Source organism: Miniopterus schreibersii, assembly GCF_964146895.1.
Source record: "Miniopterus schreibersii genome assembly, chromosome: 4".
Classification (NCBI taxonomy): domain Eukaryota; kingdom Metazoa; phylum Chordata; class Mammalia; order Chiroptera; family Miniopteridae; genus Miniopterus; species Miniopterus schreibersii.
This window is the reverse complement of record NC_138105.1, coordinates 101,071,224-101,089,507: the sequence shown is the minus strand read 5'-3', so window position 1 is coordinate 101,089,507 and position 18,284 is coordinate 101,071,224. Positions and strand designations below refer to the sequence as shown.

The following is an 18,284-nucleotide window of genomic DNA, read 5'->3' as shown; positions in this document are numbered from 1 at the left end:
CTGGGCTGTGACCCGCATTACGGGGCAAACAGAGGGAGCTACAAGCCGGCAGGGTCAAGGGGGCAGCTTCAGTGACAGTCTCATCGTGGCTGCTGGTGGAGGGGCTGGGCACTGACTTGCTCGGTACCACGAGCTCTTGTTGGGATCACGGAGGTGAACCAACAGGCAGGTCACCAGCCTTGTGACTCAAGGGACAGTCAGGGCCCAAGGCCAAAACCCTGGTCTAATGCATCGCAGACTGGCTGCCTCCCCTAGCCCACGAGGATGGGGCCGTTCTCCCAATGTCTGAGCAAGAAGGTGGGACCCACTCACTTACACAGAGAACTCATGACTTCACCTAACTTTTATAAATATGTTTAATTGTTGTTCATGTTAGTTCATTGACGAAAACCTCAGAATGTGGACCATCTGTAAACAATTCCAGTTTACTCGGTGTGGCCATCACTGATTCGGGCAGCCCGCTAAAGTGCTTCACACACAAAACTGACTTGAGGAAAGGCCTCAGATGCAGACCCACCCGGACAGCGCCAGCCGAGTCCCACAGGCCCCACAGGCTCTGTGTCTTTGGTTACCGCTGCGTGAGCTGGGCGCAGGCGGGAGGGACCAACCACGGGCCAGGCTGAGCCAGTGGTGCTGTTGCTCGCCTTTCTGGAGCACGAGCAGGAGCAGTGACTCCTCCCTGTGTGGCAGGAAGGGTGCAATGGGGCATTGCAACTGGGGTTCCCATTACTGGGCGAGGTGAGGCTGTGGTGGCACCTCAGCTCCCAGGGACAGCAAAGACAGCTCAGGCAGCAGGAGGGCGCAGAGGCATGCAGGCCCCCCTCCCTCCCGCCACCCCAAGCCTAGTGACCTGTGCAGGGAGAGCCTGAGCTTGCCCTGGGAGATGCTCCCTGTCACCCCCTTCCTGCTGCAGCCCCAGGCCTGGCTGGGGATCTGTGTGACTCTCCACTGCCTATATGGTGGTCACTGTCCCCCGTCGCCCACGACAGGCCCCAGGTGAGTGAGCAGCAGCTGCTGAAGGACAGGACAGAAAAGGCCTGGCAGTCATACTTCATGGTCAAGTGTGCAGAAGTGCCTGGAGGGGCAGCACAAGGCTGCTCGACGCGGTTGAGAACCCGTTTCCAAAGAGGGAGACCAAAAAGCAAGAACAGCCCCCACCTGCCAGGCCCTGGGAGTACAATGCCCAGCTCAACCCAGGAAGGCACGTTGGCCACAGCAGGGCATCGGGCTGGGGCAGCTCAGCAGCCTTCTCCCTGCACAGCTGCTTCCACAAAGAGCCCAGGGAAGGGTGTGCCCCAGCGACACTTCCCCCGGAAGGTGATGCGCTAGCCTGTCTGGCTGCAGGTACCCTAGAGCCTCCACCTCCAGGTCAGGGTCTTGTGTGTCCCCAGGTGACACACGGGCTTGGAAGTCAGACGACATCAGACAACCCTGAGTCAGGCAGCAGCCCTGGGAGGCGGGCTCCCCGCGACCCTATGTTGTAGTCAGACCCTCTAGCACCTGTTCCTCAAGGGGCCCTGTCTGCTGCTTGTTCACACGGATGGGGCTCAGGAAGCACCCACCCCACCCCCAGAGCTGCAAGACACCAGTCCCCTCAGACCCTGGAAGCAGGTGGCTGGGCCAGCAAGAGCAGGAGGCTGAGAGGGCTCTACTCACCCATGGAAATGAGGTTGGTTTGAAAGGGTAACCAGAGCAAGAGACCCCTGGTCCACAGCCCCTGCCAGACAACACCCCACTGCCCTCCCCTCCTCGCCCTTCCAGCCTCATGCACCAAAACGGGAAGGACAGAGCAGCTCCCAGCACCCAGACAGACGGCCAAGCACCAGGCCACCTGGCCTTCCACGCCACAGACCACAGCACACAGTCACAGAGTAACATGCACATGCATGTACGGAGGGACACAGGACACTGTCGCAGGCCAGTCCCAGACCGGGACTGCTCGCTGGTCTGGTCTGTCCCCTAGAAATGAAGTCTGAGCGCCCAACGATAGTGCCGCCTCCCCTTCTAGCTCCTGCTGTGGCTCCGAAGCTCACACGGCCACCCCACACACACCCCCAAGGACTACCTGCTGGCCGCAGCAGCCGGGCTGCCCCTCACTGACCAACACGGCATGCTGGCTACAGGGGTGGTCCTGCCCTCTGCAGGGTTTCAGCTGCCTCGTCCCTGCTCAGCTAATGCAGCCCTTCCCACTGTTCCACTCAAGGGGTCCCCACACACAGAGTCCCCGCTCTTGAGGTCCCTGCACACAGGGTCCCTGCACTCGAGGTCCCTGCACACACCCCAGGCACCATCTGGGAGAACGTCCTTGCCACCCACCCTCTGAGTGCCGGGAGAAAAACCATTCCAGGACATAACACTTCACACCACCAGACCAACAGGCCACAGTGCTGGGGTTGGGGACAACTGCAGCAGACCCCACGTGGCCTCAGCTTCTGTGGATGCTTAGAGACCTGGGGGCGTGTCCTCAGCTCTGCTCCCACAAGGGCAGGGGAGCCACGGTACCTGGATCCTGGCCCCACCAGCTCTGATGTCAGCTCTTCTGCCCGAAGAGTGGCAGCCAGTGGGACATGGGGGACAGCCGCCATCTGAATGGAATTAAACAGGGACACACCGTTTGGAAAGAAGTTTTAGTGGGGGTGCCGGGTCCTCTGGCACTAGTGAGACAGGCTGTCCCTCGGGGACCACGGCGGGGTCAGGCGCTGGAGGGTCCCGCGAAGAGGCAGTGCAGCTTGGGCCTCAGGTCCTTCCACACCTTGCTCATCTGCGGGGAGAGCACAGGGTCAGCCGGCGGGCGCAGCCCCACTCATAGCTCTTTATGGGACACCAGACAGCCCGCCTAGTGTCTGAGGCAGAAGGGGACATGCCACCACCAGGCATGTGTCACCTGCCCCAAAGGTGCCCTTCCCACTCCCTGCATCGTGACCCATCCCTCCAGAGACAAAGCCCAAATTGAGAGGGGGCCGGAAACCAGAGGTAACAGATGGCTAGTCCACGTCCCTGCATGCAGGACCAAAGGGACACAAGTCAGCTGGACACAAAATTTTAAGAAACACTGTGATCTCCAGCATTCTCTCTAACAGCCCTGCAAGCGCTGGCCTCTGGCTAGCAGGTCAGACACCAGGCCAACCTCCGCCAACAACCACACCAGCGAGCGAAACATGGCAGAAAGAGGACCCGCCGCCCCACCCACTGAGCCATGCAGTGTCCAGGCTGAGACAGGGACACGTGGGCACAAGGAGCGGGATGGCTCTGGCCATGGGCGGGTGTCCAAAACCAGTATTGGTGGCAGAGTGCCTCATGTGACAACAGAGATACAGAGCGTGGCCCTGGGGACATGCAGATGGAGCAGTCTAGTCTCCATGTCACAAGATCAGGGATTAGTCACCTACAATAGAAAAATCTAGGATCGGGGTCCCAACAGCCTGACCCAGGTGCGACACAGACTCACCTGCTGTCCCCTAGGGTTCTACCCCAGACTCCCCCGGTCTCCCCTAGAGTCCTCCCATCCCAGAGTCACCTGGTGTCCCACTAACAGCACAGTTTCCCGAGTCCTGGCCCCGAGACAGCAGTCAGGGCCGTGGCAGGATCTGTACCCACGATCTGCCTGCTGCACAAACTTTCGAGGCGGTTCTGACACGATTGGTTCTAGACTGGGGTCTCGATTGTCCGCTGGCCTGGTCAGTCGCCTCCGGGCTGGATGGAGAATCTCCATCTTCTGACAGTTCTCCATCCTAACCCACCCTCCAAGCTGTGGCCAATGACCTTTGTGAACTCTGAGTCTGAGTTCATTCTATGGCTGTTCACAAAAAGCTCCCTGCCCTGCCCCACCCTGCACAGGCCTCCACGAGTGACAAGCCCCTTCCTCCCTGGATCTCTCACTAGTCTCTGTGGTCCCTGGTGACAGGGCCGGCTGAGTGCAGCTGTGTGCCCAGCACAGCCACAGACCAGGTGGCTACCTGCAGCCCAGCTCCCGCTGAACCCTCAGGCCGCTGTATTTTATGTCCCAGTTCAGATAGGAAAACCAGGCCACAGACATTACTGACCCAACCAAGGCCGTGAGAGTTCACAACAGCCGCAGAGCTGGGATCTGAGTCAACGTTCTAGAAATTCTGAGCCTGAGACCCCTGAGCCGTGCCAAGGAGCAGGAGGTGGCCACAGCAGATGCCCCCTCAGGTGACCGTGCCCCCAGTGACCCAGGGCAGGTGCACCAGGAGCAGGGCTGTGGGACAGCACAAGGCCAATTCCTGGACAGACAAGGACCTGAGGCCACTTGGAGAGGGACACACGTGTTGCTGTTGGGAAGGGTGAGCCATGGCCAAGGGCGGGAGCTAGGGGTTGATGGCTCCAGGTGACTGGGTCCAGTAAGTACAGCTGCAGCTTCCCCGTCTCGGGACAACAGCGTTTCTCCCCACAGGCAGAGGACCACCAGCGGGAGGAGGCTGAGCAGCTTTGATTCCCCTGCTCCAGTGGCCTCCCCCCGACTCCCACGGTCTCTTCTCTCAGTTCTTGGGGCTCTGCATGCTTCACCTGACTCCCGGGGTCCTCCAGAAGGTGGGAAACTGCTCCTGTACTCTCGCTCTGCTCCTCCCACACACCCCCAGTCACACAGGGAGCCCACCTCCTTGTGCCCTTGGATCTGGGAGTTGACGAAGGCCCCGAGGATATGGGAGGTGAGGGGCAGGTACACGTGGACCAGCTGCATCTCCTGGTGCAGGCAGTACAGGGAGAAGTAGTTGCGCAGCTCCATTGTCTGGATGGCGTCTTCCTGCTGCGGAGCAAAGAGCCTCCCTTGCTCGGGGCCCAGCGGACGCTCTGGCCCTCACGCCCGGGCCCCGCCCCTTCCCCCCACAGGGCCCAGCCTGGTGTCCAGAGGGCCAGAGACCCACCGAGGGCTCCGGGGTCCAGCAGAGGCAGGCCCAGGCTCCCGCCCCCGCCTGCAGCCCCCCCGGCCCCCCACGCTCAGGGCACCTCCATGATGCGGGACTCCAGCTGCTCCACGGACGCGGGCTCCTGGCCGTGGGCGGCGCTCATCTGCCGCCTCATCAGGCTGTACTTATGCAGGGCCCGCTGGTGCTTGTGCAGCACGCCCTTCTCGTGCCGCTCGCACAGGTCCTGGGGAGAGCCAGAGCGGGCCGCTGCCGGAGGCGGGCAGGCCGGAGGGCGCGGGTCCCGCCCAGTCGGCGCTGCTCCCGTCGGTGGGAGGGTTCCCAAGAACGACGCTCCCTCTCACCAACAGCTCACCCCCGCTCGCTCCACGCTCGGCGAGCGTTCACGGAACAGCAGCTCGGTGAGGGCCCAGCGGAACCACAAACCAAACCCCGTGAAACGCGCAGCACGGACAGCGTGGAGCTGGGCCACCGGGCGGACGGGCACGCTGCCCATCTCCAGAAGCCTGTGTCCAGCCAGCAGCGGGGAGGTACACCGGCGTGTCCCCAGGGCCCGAGTGCCCCCGATCGGAAGGCGTGTGGGAAACAGGAGCCACACATGCCCACCAACACCTAATCCCACATACACGCACACACACACTCAGACTCACACACACCCCTAATCACACACACTCAGATTCACACACACCCCTAATCACACACACTCAGACTCACACACACCGCTAATCACACACTCAGATTCACACTAATCACACACATGCGTGCATGCATACACTCAGATTCACATACACACCAACACCTAATCACACACACTCAGACTCACACACACCCCTAATCACACACACTCAGATTCACACTAATCACACACACGCGTGCATGCATACACTCAGATTCACATACACACCAACACCTAATCACACACACCCAGACTCACACACACCCCTAATCGCACACACTCAGATTCACACACACCCCTAATCACACACACTCAGACTCACACACACCCCTAATCACACACACTCAGACTCACACACACCCCTAATCACACACACTCAGACTCACACACACCCCTAATCACACACACTCAGACTCACACACACCCCTAATCACACACACTCAGACTCACACACACCCCTAATCACACACACTCAGATTCACACTAATCACACACACGCATGCATGCACACACTCAGACTCACATACACACCAACACCTAATCACACACACTCAGATTCACACACTAATCACACACGCGTGCATGCACACACTCAGATTCACATACACACCAACACCTAATCACACACACAGATTCACACGCACATACGTACACACACACCCCTCTGCTCTCAGATTGGGGAAGCCAGAGGTCCGTGGACACCTCCGGGGGCCACAGCGCAGAGACTGCCCAGGGCATCTGCCCCCACGCCCAGCTTCCCGACTCTCGCTGCCCTGGATGGAGCATGGCTCCCTCTCAAGGGCTCTGCCCAGCCCAGTCCAGCAGGACTCACCTTGTAGGCCTGGAGCAGGTCCAGGAAGAGGCTCAGCTTCTCCACCACGTCGCCCTCCTCCTGTCTGCCCTAGAGAGCAGGCTGGTTACCCAACGCCGCACCCCCGGGGCCCAGACCCACCACAGTCAGGCTGCTGCAGGCCAGGAAGTTCTTCCCTGGGACCCAGCCAGCTCTGCAGAAGAGCCCACCCACCCCCCACCCCACCCCGGCAGCCCCCAACACAAGGCAGGGAAGCCACAGAGCCCAGCCATTCGATAACAGAGGCCTCACCTCCCCAGGCTACCTGCCCACCATGCCCACCGTTCAACACGGCCTGTCCCTCCCACGTTCCAAAGCCCACATGTCCCACAGGCCCCAGGAGAGCCGGGTGCTCCAACGCCCTCCCCAGCAGCTCAGCAGGCCCTATGAGACCCGAGTGTCCACCTGACACTGGGAGCTTGTCAGTTGAGCACCTCCCCCAGGTGTTAGCCGAGTGCCTCTCCCAGGTGTTAGCTGAGCGCCTCTTCCAGGTGCACCCCGGCTCCTGGGGAAACTGAGTCTCTACTACCACATCCAGAGCTCGTACGGCCAACAGTGGAAAGTTCATCCCATAACCCACAGGGAGGGTGCAGCCAGAGGAAGCCGACGAGAAGAAGTGAGAAGGGCAGGCTTAATGGGAATACAAGCAGTGGCGGGGAGCCAGGGGCCCCTACCCAGGCTCTGGCACCAACTTGGGGACCCAGGGTCCCTTGGACCTCTGAGTTCAGAGGTTCCAGGCCACTGGATCCCACACCCAGAATCGAGATTCTCATCACTGAGGTTACAGGAAAATACCCAGTGGCCACAGGTGCCCTGTACCCTCCTGACTGGAAGAGGGACACAGAGTGGGGCACACACCGCTCCCCGGTCTGTAGCAGGGGGAGCTCAGGGCTCCCTCCTGGTCGTGTCATCTGCTAACAAGTCCCTAAACCACCCACACCTGCTCCTTTACCAAAAGCACAGACACTGTCACCACAAAAACAGCCTCACCTGAGTCTCACCTGTCGGGCTGGCACAGAGCCCCTAGGTCTCCCACTAGCAGCTCTGGGGAGAGTAAAACCAGGACCGGTGAGAACAGAACTAGGAACGCCAACCCTCAGATGTCTATTTGTTCAGCATAGTGAAGGGAAGAAAGGCCTGATGGGTCGCTGGTCTGACCCAGTTTCGTGTTAAAACTATTAATTTCACTTCAACGTGAAACCACCAAGGACAGTGGGACTATGCAGGAAATGACACCTCTTCAGACGTGAAATTTCAAAGCAGCGTTTGTGAGATCCGATCAGAGAACCTCAGAGCTGGAGGAGCCTCAAACTACGGGCTTGTCTCACATCAGAAGCCTGACCCCGTTCAAGGTGGAAACAGCCTCCAAGTCTGAATCAGCAAAGGTGCTAGAAATGCCCTTAGGGACTTCCATCCTGCACTGTGGTGCCCCCACCCCAAACCCCAAGGCTACCTGGGAAGAGGGGCTGTGCGGGCCAAGGGCCCTGCAACAACAGTAGCTTCATTTTTATGTTTTGAGTATAGGTCCAACAGGTGAAATAAAGTGTTTCTAATGACCTAGTCCAGCCGCTTGCTTTCAATCGATGGGGAAACAGGAACAGAGAACAAAGTAACCTGAGCGAGGTCCCAGCACAGGACACTGCTGAGCCCACCGAGGTCCCTCAGCTCGCCCGCCTCTCCCTATGGCCAGACCTCTGCCACCGAGTCCTTGGCCCTCCCTCAGACTGTCACACCTGTCAGACCTGGAGACCCGGGTCCAGCACCAATTCTAAGACCAAAGCCGCCCCACCTGGTTTCTAGAGGGAACACACAGGCACTGACCACAGAGAAGGAAAACCCAGGACTTTCCAGAGCATGAACAGGAAGAGGCATCCTGGGCCCTTCGCGCCCCCCGGGGCCTGAAAGCCGCCAACTGCACTGTCAGACCCGCCAGGCCGCTGCGGGTCTCCAGCTGGCTACCAAGCAGCTCGACTGTCAGGCAGGCCGCAGGCCTTCACAGTTCATGTTGTTCCAATTCATTTAAAACCATCTGCTAGCAGCCTAAACACCATCTCCCCAAGAACTAGGCAGCCAACTAACACCCTGAAAACTATGTAAGTTTTACTGCAGAAGAGCAGCCAGATGGCCCTCTCAGCCTGACAGTAAACAGAGTGTCTTCAGATTGATCCCCAACAACCACAAGATCTTCATAGATTCCTACAAACAGCACCTGCCCGTGCAGCAGACGCTTTTCCTGAGGTTGTGTGGGTGAAAGCAGGGCAGGGACATGGGACCTGGTCCACCCAGAAGTGAGGTCCAAGGTGACATTTTTTAAAATATGTTTTTATTGAGTTCAGAGAAAGAGAGAAACATCAATGATGAGAGTCACTGATCGGCTGCCTCCTGCACGCCCCTGACTGGGGATCAAGCCCACAACCTGGGCATGTGCCCTGACGGGGAACTGAACCAGTGAGCTCCTAGTTCATAGGTCGACGCTCAACTGCTGAGCCACACCTGCCAGGCCAAGGTGACATTTTTAAGGGCAGGTGACATCTCAGCAAAGCCTCAAGAGACTAGAATCCCATTTGTTTTGTCACCATCAACCCTCTTAAGAACATAAATGGCCCACGGGGAGCCACCCAGAACAGCTGGGGGTGTGCGGTCGTGACCCAAGAACAGCGGTCCCTCACTCGAGACTCAGCACTCCGACGAGCATCTAAGGAGCCGCTCCCGCGGGCCCAGGCACAGGGCGTTCCCTGGAGCAGGAGCAGGAGCAGGAGCAGGAACAGGAGCAGGAACAGGAACAGGAGCAGGAGAGGAACAGGAACAGGAGCAGGAACAGGAGCAGGAGCAGGAGAGGAGCAGGAACAGGAGCAGGAGCAGGAACAGGAGCAGGAGAGGAGCAGGACAGGAGCAGGAGAGGAGCAGGAGCAGGAACAGGAGCAGGAGAGGAGCAGGAGCAGGAGAGGAGTGGGAGCAGGAACAGGAGCAGGAGGAGCAGGAGAGGAGCAGGAGAGGAGCAGGAGGAGCAGGAGCAGGAGAGGAGCAGGAACAGGAGCAAGAGGGGAGCGGGAGCAGGAGCAGGGAGAGGAGCAGGAGCAGGAGCGTCGGGACGAATCACTCACCTGCTGCGCAGCCTTGTCGGCCAGCACCGCAAACTCCACAGACAGGCCTTTCAGCGCCTGCTTCAGGGACCCCCACGTGCTACTGTTCAGAGTGGCCCAGGAAGGGAGCGGGGTCGTGTCGGACCCTAAAGCACTGAGGCAAAACAAAACAGAGGAGACACTCAGGGCGTGGAAGCTGACAGCCAGTCCAACCGGACACCTCCCTCTGCCCCAACACCACGCTATCCTGGTTCCCTGCACCCCCTGACCTGGACCCTCACTACCCAGAGTGGCTGCAGGGAAGTCTGGGGGCCTGCCAAAAAGAAGGGGCCTCAGCCCAGGCCTGCTGCTCCCACTCCTCCCCATAAGACCCGCTGCCCTGTGCAGGGCGGAGTCCAGGTGAAGGCCCGCCTCTCCTCCAGGGCGGAGGGAGCATCCACAGCCCCAGTGTCCTTCCCAAAGTCACACCAATCTTTTTAATTCTGACAACAGGGAACATGGCCCTCGAGACCCTGGTGAGCCTCCAAGTGTGGGAATCCATGTTTCTCTGCCTAAATTCTCCATCTCTTTTCTTCCCGATATGCTCTCCCACTTGCCCAGCCCTCCCCTTCCCCTTTGGAGTGGAACGGGTCAGAACGAGGGGTGTTATGGTAAATGCATTAGCCCAGCACCAAAAGGCCCCTCCCACTCATGGGCGCTGTGGAACCTAACAGGGCCACCTGCCTTAATTCCTTCCCAAATATGAGGAGGTCAGCAGCATTGTCAATGGCCCTGGACGCCATCCGCTCGGCCCGGTCACGGAGCTTGTAAAAGCTGTTGTAGATATTTCGAATCAGCTCCCGGCTAACCGCAAACTGAGTCTGGATGTCGGCTGGGAGGAAGTCCTGACCGGGGAGGAGGGAAACTTCATCACCAGGCGTGTAACGCCTTTCAGCAAAGACGCCCCACAGGAGATGGACAGGCTGCCAAACCCAGGTCATGCGGAGACATGCCCGGGGCCGAAGCTGGCCCTCCACCTCCCCTTGTGTCCAAGAGAAACAGAAACATTGTTGCACAAACTGAATGACCCCCACGAGGCTAGACCCTAGTGTCCACCGAAACTGGTCAAACTGGAGGTCCTGACGACAACGCTCGACTAATAACCTTGGACTTGAAATGAGGAGCGTGGAATCCAGACAGGCGTCCACATGAGGGGGGGCCTCTGCAGCCCTCATTTTAACCAGCGTGAATATTAACTGTTACTAACTACATCGTGCTTAGAAAACGGAAAGCTTAGGGAGTAAAACAAAGGTAAAAGAGTCTGGGTTTTTGTATGGAGAAGCAGGTAAGAAGGAAAAAAAGCTATCAAACAGCTACCTTAATCCTTTTGAGAAAAAGATGAGATTAACTACATTTAAAATAAACTTAGGTGACAATCAATCCCCTCAAAGACAAAAGGCTGGTGACCAAGCACATGTCTGAGTCACAAGCCTCAGGTCACAGCACGAGAGCCTGGGGGCTCCGGGTCGCAAAGCTCAGACATCTGCGGCCTTGTAGGTGGTGGCGTCTCTGACCTGTCCCCTCCCTGCACAGCGGACGTGACATCAGCACGACATGAGGGTGACGTGAGAGAGCCTGCTGCGGAGCTCAGTTCACCCGGGCACACTGCCGAGGTGAGAGGGGCACTGCTCTGGTTAAGGGGGAGTCGTGACCAGAACCAGACACGTACCTTGGCCCGAGTAGCCAGCTTGCAGTTCAGGAATTCGTCACCAACACACTGAGCCGACTCCTTCAACTTGCTCTGCACGTCCTGCGAGAGGAAACAAGCTGACCACTACGGCCGACAGCAGCCGCCCAGCAGCCAGCAGGAGACCGGTCGCTCCGAAGCAGGGTTCAGGCCTCTCCGGGAGACGTGAGTTTCCACCGTCCACCTGAGCATAAGCATCCCATAATCTCCTCGCTGCTTCTCAAGCTTTAGGGTTGTTGCCCACGGACGGGGGGCCTTCTCTAGGGGTCAGAGGCCCCTCTGCCTCTATGAAGTGAGGGGAAGAGAAAGCCAGGCTCCGCCGCCTCTGCCTCTGCCCCCTGACCCGGGCCCTCCTGCAGCAGGGGTGAGGGTGGGGTCCTTCCCAGGTCCCCGCTCAAGGAGGGGTCCCTCTAACAGAGGGGCCAGGAACACACCTATCCCACCAGCAACGTGTCCTGGTGGGAGCCACCTCCATCCCACCCCCACAATGAGAGGGTCCCTTGGGCAAAACCTCCCTCCTGCGGAGAAGCTGACTGTCCTGGGGACAGGGCTGCGGCCAGGGTGGTGGCTGTGCCTCAGCCTCCTGACCCTAATCTCGACGCGTGACCATGGTCTGGGGAAGAACCTGCCACCCTGGTTCCCAACTGAAATTAACGTGCACGCAGGCTGTTCCCAGGACACATCCCTGCAGCTCAGCTGGTGGTCCAGTGGCGCTTCTCAAACGTGGCCCTTGTTTAAAGTAGATGCTTATTCACATCGGGGTCTCCAGCACGTCCGTAAACCCTCCAAACCACAGCCTCCCCGTGTACCAGCTTCAGGGCCCACACGCTGCACTGAGAACTCCCCGCTCCACATGGACACAAAACCCTGCGAAGTCCAGACCCAGGAGCCTCTTAGCATCCTGCCCAGCCTGCTGCCTGGCAAGAGAACAGCCTTAGTCTTGGCTGCTGCTGAAATAGAGCCTTCGTGGCAGCCAAACCAGGGACTAGGGCCAGAGAGCAGCAGAAACACAAGGGCTTAGAGACAGGACCACACGTCTCCCATGTACTCACGGGACCACTGAAGGACAGGAACAACTTGAGGACCACGTCCTCTGAGAAGGGGGGGTGCCGGGCCACCAGGTTGATGAAGCGCTTCAGGGCTCTCCTCCGGGCTTCAATGAACTCCCTGTCCGCTGGAGAGAGGACACGGGTCACCAAACACAGCCCGGTGCTCGCACCCCCTGTGGGCGGGACCCTGTGCCCTCGGGCCGAGGCCGTCCAGGCTGAGTGCTCAGAGCATCTCGGAGAGGAGCCCGGAGCCCGCGGCACTGCCAGCCCAGGGCAGCGGGCATCACGCCCAAGGAGGCTGCGGGAGGAAGAGCAGAGCCCCCACCCCCTCGCCTGCCCCACATACACGTGGGTCAGGAGCGGCGGAGGAAAACCCCGAGCCTGCTGCGACCACCCAGGGTCTGAGCCCCACGGAAGCCCCCTCCCTGTAGCCCACCTGCAAGGACAGGCCTGGCCACACGCGCGTTAATTCAACCCGGTTTTCCCATTCCCATCGCGCAGCTCACCCTGTGGTGGAGCCAATTAATAGATCTCATTTGGACCAAATATTTTCACTTCAAGGAAGGAAAGCAGACGTGTACATTAAGGGCACTTAAGTCTAACCTCAAATAGAAATAGTATTTAAAATATTGAAAAGCTCCCCTGGGGACCAGGAGGAAGGCCAGCTGTCACAAATGCTGGACCCACGACCAGGCTTGCCCAGGGCCTGCATTTCCAGGCCCGACTCTGATGCCTGGGTCTCTGCAAGCGGTCACCTCCCCGGGACGTTCGGCCCCGCCTTCCCTGAGCGTCCGCCATCAACATCACGCAAGCAGTTTGTTCTGCAGCCCACGTGGGACATGAGAAAATCGCATTCTCTAGACTCTGCGGTAGCTGGTGACCGGGAGACGGGAAAGTGTTCACGTACAACGTTAAGATTTCAGAATGCTGAAAACGGGAAACTGTGCCCGGACAGTGTGGCTCAGCGTCTGAGCATCGACCTATGAACCAGGAGGCTGCCGGTTCGATTCCCGGTCAGGGCACGTGCCCGGGCTGCGAGCTGATCCCCAGTCGGGGGCGTGCAGGCGGCAGCCGATCAATGACTCTCTCATCACTGATGTTTCTCTCTCTCTCTCCCCCCCTTCCCTTCCTCTCTGAAATCAATAAAAACATATTTTTTTGAAAAAACTGGAGAACTGTATTAAATCTCAAGTTATTTCCTCATTTAAGTGCATTGTCACTTTATAATGATCAGGAAAATGGCAGAAAATCAGCTGGTCGGCCCTGGACACTCACCCTCCCATCGAATTTTATTTCAAGCTGGGAACAGGCTGCAGGACCAAGGTCACTAAGACAGGACAGGGGGCAAGCGCCCCCTCCCTGAGCCCACAACCGGGGAGGAAAAGGCCAGTGCAGAAGGGCCGGGACCCGTGACCTCGCCTTGCCCGGTACCTGCAGGTGCAACAATGAAGATGTGGCACTCCCTATTTCCTTCAAGGCCAGGTTAGATTAGACGCCTCCCCCCACGCTCCCCTGCTCTCCGAGAAACCAGCTAATGCTACGGTGCCACCGCCGAGGCTCCCGGCTGCGCAGGAGCAGACGGAACAGGCAGTGCCCTGGGCCTCACTCGGGAGCCCCGGCCCGTCCTGGCCCCGGCCAGAGAGGAGCACCGGGGTCCGCTTCTTCTCCCCAGCACAGCGGGGACCTCCCCATGTGCCAGTCGCCAAGCAGAAGGCCCATGGAGGCCACAGGCACCGGGCGACGTCACGCTCGCCTACCAGGCCCGGGAGCCGGCTGTGACCGGGGTTACTGAGGGACGCGCGTCACGCCGGGAGGTCAGCCAGGAGCCACGAGTGGACCCTGGCACCCTGGAGAGGGGCCTGCTCCCTGCCCCCAGCGGGCCCAGCGGTACCTCCCAGCATCCTCTTGGGCGGCAGGGCGGGCACCATGCGGTAGGGGAACTTCTGCAGCAGCAGCTGGTGGAAGACCACAAAGTCGTTGTACCTTCGGTAAACGGAAGACTGGAGGCGCTGCAAGGCAAGGGCCCACTCAGGCGCGGCTCCGGCTCGTCCGTCCCCAGCAGAACCCGTCCTCGGCTTCCCTCACAGGCCGAGACCAAGAGGGGCCCCGCCTTCCCCGCGTCCCACACGACAACCTCCACGCACTGCACAGCCCGGGGGTCACTTAACTACCTCGCCCTGGGTTCCGGGACAGACAAGGCCCTCCGTGGGAGTTTTCGACTCCAGGGGTGGGCACCGTCCCACCCAAGCCGTGGCACGGAAGAACAGCGCCTTCTTCACTTTGTGCCGGGGGCTGTCCTCAACACCCTCCGGCAAAGCTGACAGAGCAGCTCCAGCCTCCCGAGACAGCCCCCGAGCCCGGCAGACCACACGCGGGCGCGGACGGAGGCGGTGCTCACGGTGGGGCCCAGGAGCCTGCAGACCCGCCGCCGGGGAAGCCGCAGCTGCACGAGGCCGGTCCCCGTGAACCAAGCCCGGGTCGAACGTGAGAGCTTGCACGCGAAACGTGCGCGTGGGGCTACGTCTAAAATCCAGCGTGACTGGGTCCTGAGTGATCGCCAGCATCACTCAGTGGAGAAGCCGGTCTGAGGAGGCTACAGTGCACCGGGGGATTCCAGCTCGGTGACACTCGGGAAGAGGCAAAGCCAGGGAGACAGTGACGGGGCAGTGGCGGTCAGGGGTTACGGGGACGAGGCAGGTGCGCCGGCGGAGCACAAGGTCCTGTGGGGCAGGGAAGCTGCTCTGCAGGCACCACAAGAGTGTCACTGTGCATTCGTCCAAACCCACAGGCTGCGCACACCCCGAGCGACCCTACCGGGGACTGTGGGCCTGGGTGAGTGACGTGTCACTGTGGGCTCGCTGGCTGTCACGAGTGACCACTCTGTGGGGATGCTGACGGTGGGGGCGGCTGTGCGTGGGGTCGGGGGGGATGGGAAATCTCTGTACCTTCTGCTTAATTCTGCTGTGACCTAAAAGTGCACAAACCAGCCCGGCCAGGCGTGGCTCAGAGGTTGAGCATCGACCTAGGATCCAGGAGATCCTGGTTGATTCCCGGTCAGGGCACAGGCCCGGGTTGCGGGCTCGATCCCCAGCCAGGGGCCTGCAGGAGGCGGCCGATCAATGACTCTCATCGTGGATCTTTGTCTCTCTCCCTCTCCCTTCCTCTCTCTGAAATCAATAAAGACATACTTTTCAAAAATAAAGATTAAATAAAAAGCGCACCAACTAGAGTCTATAAAAAACGTTAACTGTGCGTTTGAAGAGAAAACAAGAGGTCGGGGTGTCCACCTCCACTCGGGATCTTGCCCACGAGCCTCCGAAGCAGCAGCATCGCAGGCACAGGGAGCGAGGGGGGCTGAGCCCCAGCGAGACGCGGGCCTCGCCCCCCGCAGGGCCCGCTGCCTCTCCCGAGCCACACACGCCTCCGCCCCGCCACCGGTACCTGGCTGGAAACCTGGTACTCCACATGCTTCAGGAAGAGGCCCTTCTTCTCGGGGACGAGCTCCACCTGCACGGTGTCCCTGGCCAGCAGCTCCTGCAGGGTGTGGGAGAGCAGCAGCGGGTTCCCCGGCGGCATCTGCATTCGAGTGGGGTCCGGGTCCCTCCGTTCGCTGAGCTGGGGCCTCGGCAAGTCTGGAGGAGACAGAGTGACGCTCAGTGGGACCGTCCGCTCAGGAAGTGGGGTCTCCCGCCAGCTCTCCGGCCTGCACTGCCCGCCAGCCCCGCACAGGGATTCAGCCAGGGGCCACCAAAACTTGCGCCCGCCCAGGTGACACCCACTCCTTCACCACGAAGCCACGGAGCTGCGTTCAGCGCCAGGGCCTGCTCCGAGGGCCCGTCTGCCGGTGAATCGGCAAATACACCCGCATTCCTAAGACCCCTCAAACCTCGTTGTCAGCGTTGGGGGAGGGAGGAAAGGGGAGTGACACAGTGACAGGTGTGCCCAAAAGAGAGTCCTTTTCTCCAGTCGAGAAAAGGGGTTGAAACAAAAGAAAATGGCCAGGTAACTGTCCCACCAAGTCAGCCATCCCCCAACGCGCAGCGATGAGACTTCAGGTGCCCACACAGAGCTGCTGTCCTGTCGCACTCGCCAGACCCACAGGCAGGCGCCCGCCAGGTCCGCGTCCAGAGCCGTCCAGCTCCAGGGCTCCGTCAGCAGTGACGTCTGGGGCCCCTCCCACCAGAGTCCAAAGGGCGGGGGACCACGCAGGTCTGCCCAGTGAGCCGTGCCGTCACCCAAGCCCGGCTTCATCCAGGCAGCCTCGCTCAGCAAACGCCGACGGGGCAGAGGTCACAGGCCGGGCACAGCGGGCACACGCCGGCCACTCACAGGCGGCCACGCCCCAGCGGAGGGGAGGCACTGAGCACTGGGGTCCCCCTCACTCCGATGGCCCAGGCACTCCCGGGTCCTCCCCACTGGCACAGAGCCCCTCACGGTGTGATGAAGGGTCACTTGGCACCACAGGCAGCAGTGAGGAAGGTCCTGTTGTCCCCTCCACCGCCAGGTGAAATCAATGTGGCCCGGCCGGGCGAGGCTCAGCGGTTGAGCGTCGAACTAGGATCCAGGAGATCAGGGTACGATTCCCGGTCAGGGCACATGCCCAGGTTGTGGGCTGCAGCCGATCAATGACTCTCATCATTGATGTTTCTATCTCTCTCTCCCTCTCCTTTCCTCTCTCTGAAATCAATATATATTTTAAAAAAAATAAATCAATGTGTCTTCTGATAGACTCCAAGTTCAATGCTCGACCACCACACGGACCTACCACGGCCACCGTCCTCAGCTACAGGTTCACCAGAACGTGGGGACAATGGCCAGCGAGAGGTGGCAGGGCCTCGGGGCTGAAGTCTCCAAACGGAGCGAGCACCAGAATCTCCTGGCGGGTTGCTCAGGGAGGACAGATGCTCCCAAAGAAAAAGAAAAACATACGAGTTGGCAAGGATGTGGGGGAATTGAAATCCTTCTTTTAAAAAATTTATCGATTGATTGTTTAGAGGGGGGACAGAGAGAGAGAGAGAGAGAGAGAGAGAAACATCGATTTCTTGCTCCACTTCTGTATGAATTCACTGGTTGACTGCTGTACGTGCCCTGACCGGGGATCAAACCCGCGACCTTGGCGTATCGACCTTGGCACATCGGGAGGACACTGTAACCAACTGAGCTACCGGCCAGGGCCGGAATCCGTGTGTGTAGCTGGCGGACCACAGGAAAATGGGGCAGCTGCCGTGGAAAACAGTGCAGAGGCTCCCCAAAAAGTCAAACACAGAACGACCACGGGGCCCAGCAGCTCCACTTCTGGGTCTGCATCGGAAAGAACTGAAAGCGGGGTCTCCGAGGGGGTTTACACCCACACTCACGGCAGCACTATCCGCAAGGCCGGGGGTGGAAGCAACTGCGTCTGCTGGAGAACAGACACGGTCCCCCCAGACGGGCTGTCACTCGGCCTTAGAAAGGAAGGACACTGGCACCCGCCATCACGTGGATGCCCTCGAGGACACTGCGCTCCGTGGAGGCAGGCGAGGAAGGACGCGCGCTATCTGATGACCCCACTCACGGGGACCCGGAGGAACCAGATTCGCAGAGACAGGAAGGAGATGGTGGCGCCAGGGGCGGGGCCGGGGGCCGGGGGGTGAGTCTGGGGATGAGACAGTTCTGGGGACGATGGTGATGACGGACGTACAGCAGTGAAACAGGGGCACCGCTCGGTGAACGTGCTTAAAGCCACTGAACGGTACACCTGGAAGCGGTTGAAATTTTATGTATAGTATACAATTTGTTTTTAAAGTACAGACTACTGGGCCCCCGAGTCTCGGGGGGCCTAAGAATCTGAATTTCTAACAAGTTTCCAGGTGAGGCTGCTGGTCCAGGGGCCAGAGCGTGAGAGCCACTGTCGCAGGGCGAGCAGGGGGAAGGCGTTCGATGCCCCACGTCTAACGATAACCGGGTGCCCCTGCAGCCGCCTCGCTGGTGTTTACTCGCCAGGCGGGGAACGAACGCTGATGCCGGACGACAGC

At 59.8% G+C, this 18,284-nt stretch overlaps 1 protein-coding gene across 2 annotated transcripts in view; it reads right to left on the bottom strand.

The window, feature by feature from the left end:
• Nucleotides 1-59: 59 nt before the first annotated feature.
• The window catches only part of SNX8 (sorting nexin 8), a 28,381-nt gene continuing 10,156 nt past the window's right edge, over nucleotides 60-18,284 (bottom strand). Inside the window, exons 1-11 of one of the 2 annotated variants that reach the window (XM_081134499.1) lie at nucleotides 16,286-16,382; nucleotides 15,712-15,902; nucleotides 14,162-14,279; nucleotides 12,274-12,395; nucleotides 11,204-11,284; nucleotides 10,219-10,379; nucleotides 9,517-9,649; nucleotides 6,395-6,463; nucleotides 4,969-5,112; nucleotides 4,619-4,768; nucleotides 60-2,761 (exon numbers count right to left, since the gene is read on the bottom strand). In XM_081134499.1, the coding sequence (XP_080990625.1) occupies nucleotides 2,693-2,761; nucleotides 4,619-4,768; nucleotides 4,969-5,112; nucleotides 6,395-6,463; nucleotides 9,517-9,649; nucleotides 10,219-10,379; nucleotides 11,204-11,284; nucleotides 12,274-12,395; nucleotides 14,162-14,279; nucleotides 15,712-15,852 (1,188 nt within the window). In that variant the 5' untranslated portion in view covers nucleotides 15,853-15,902; nucleotides 16,286-16,382 and the 3' untranslated portion in view covers nucleotides 60-2,692. Of the gene's footprint in view, nucleotides 2,762-4,618; nucleotides 4,769-4,968; nucleotides 5,113-6,394; nucleotides 6,464-9,516; nucleotides 9,650-10,218; nucleotides 10,380-11,203; nucleotides 11,285-12,273; nucleotides 12,396-14,161; nucleotides 14,280-15,711; nucleotides 15,903-16,285; nucleotides 16,383-18,284 lie in introns of those variants that run through there. The other variant, XM_081134498.1, reaches the window with a different exon arrangement.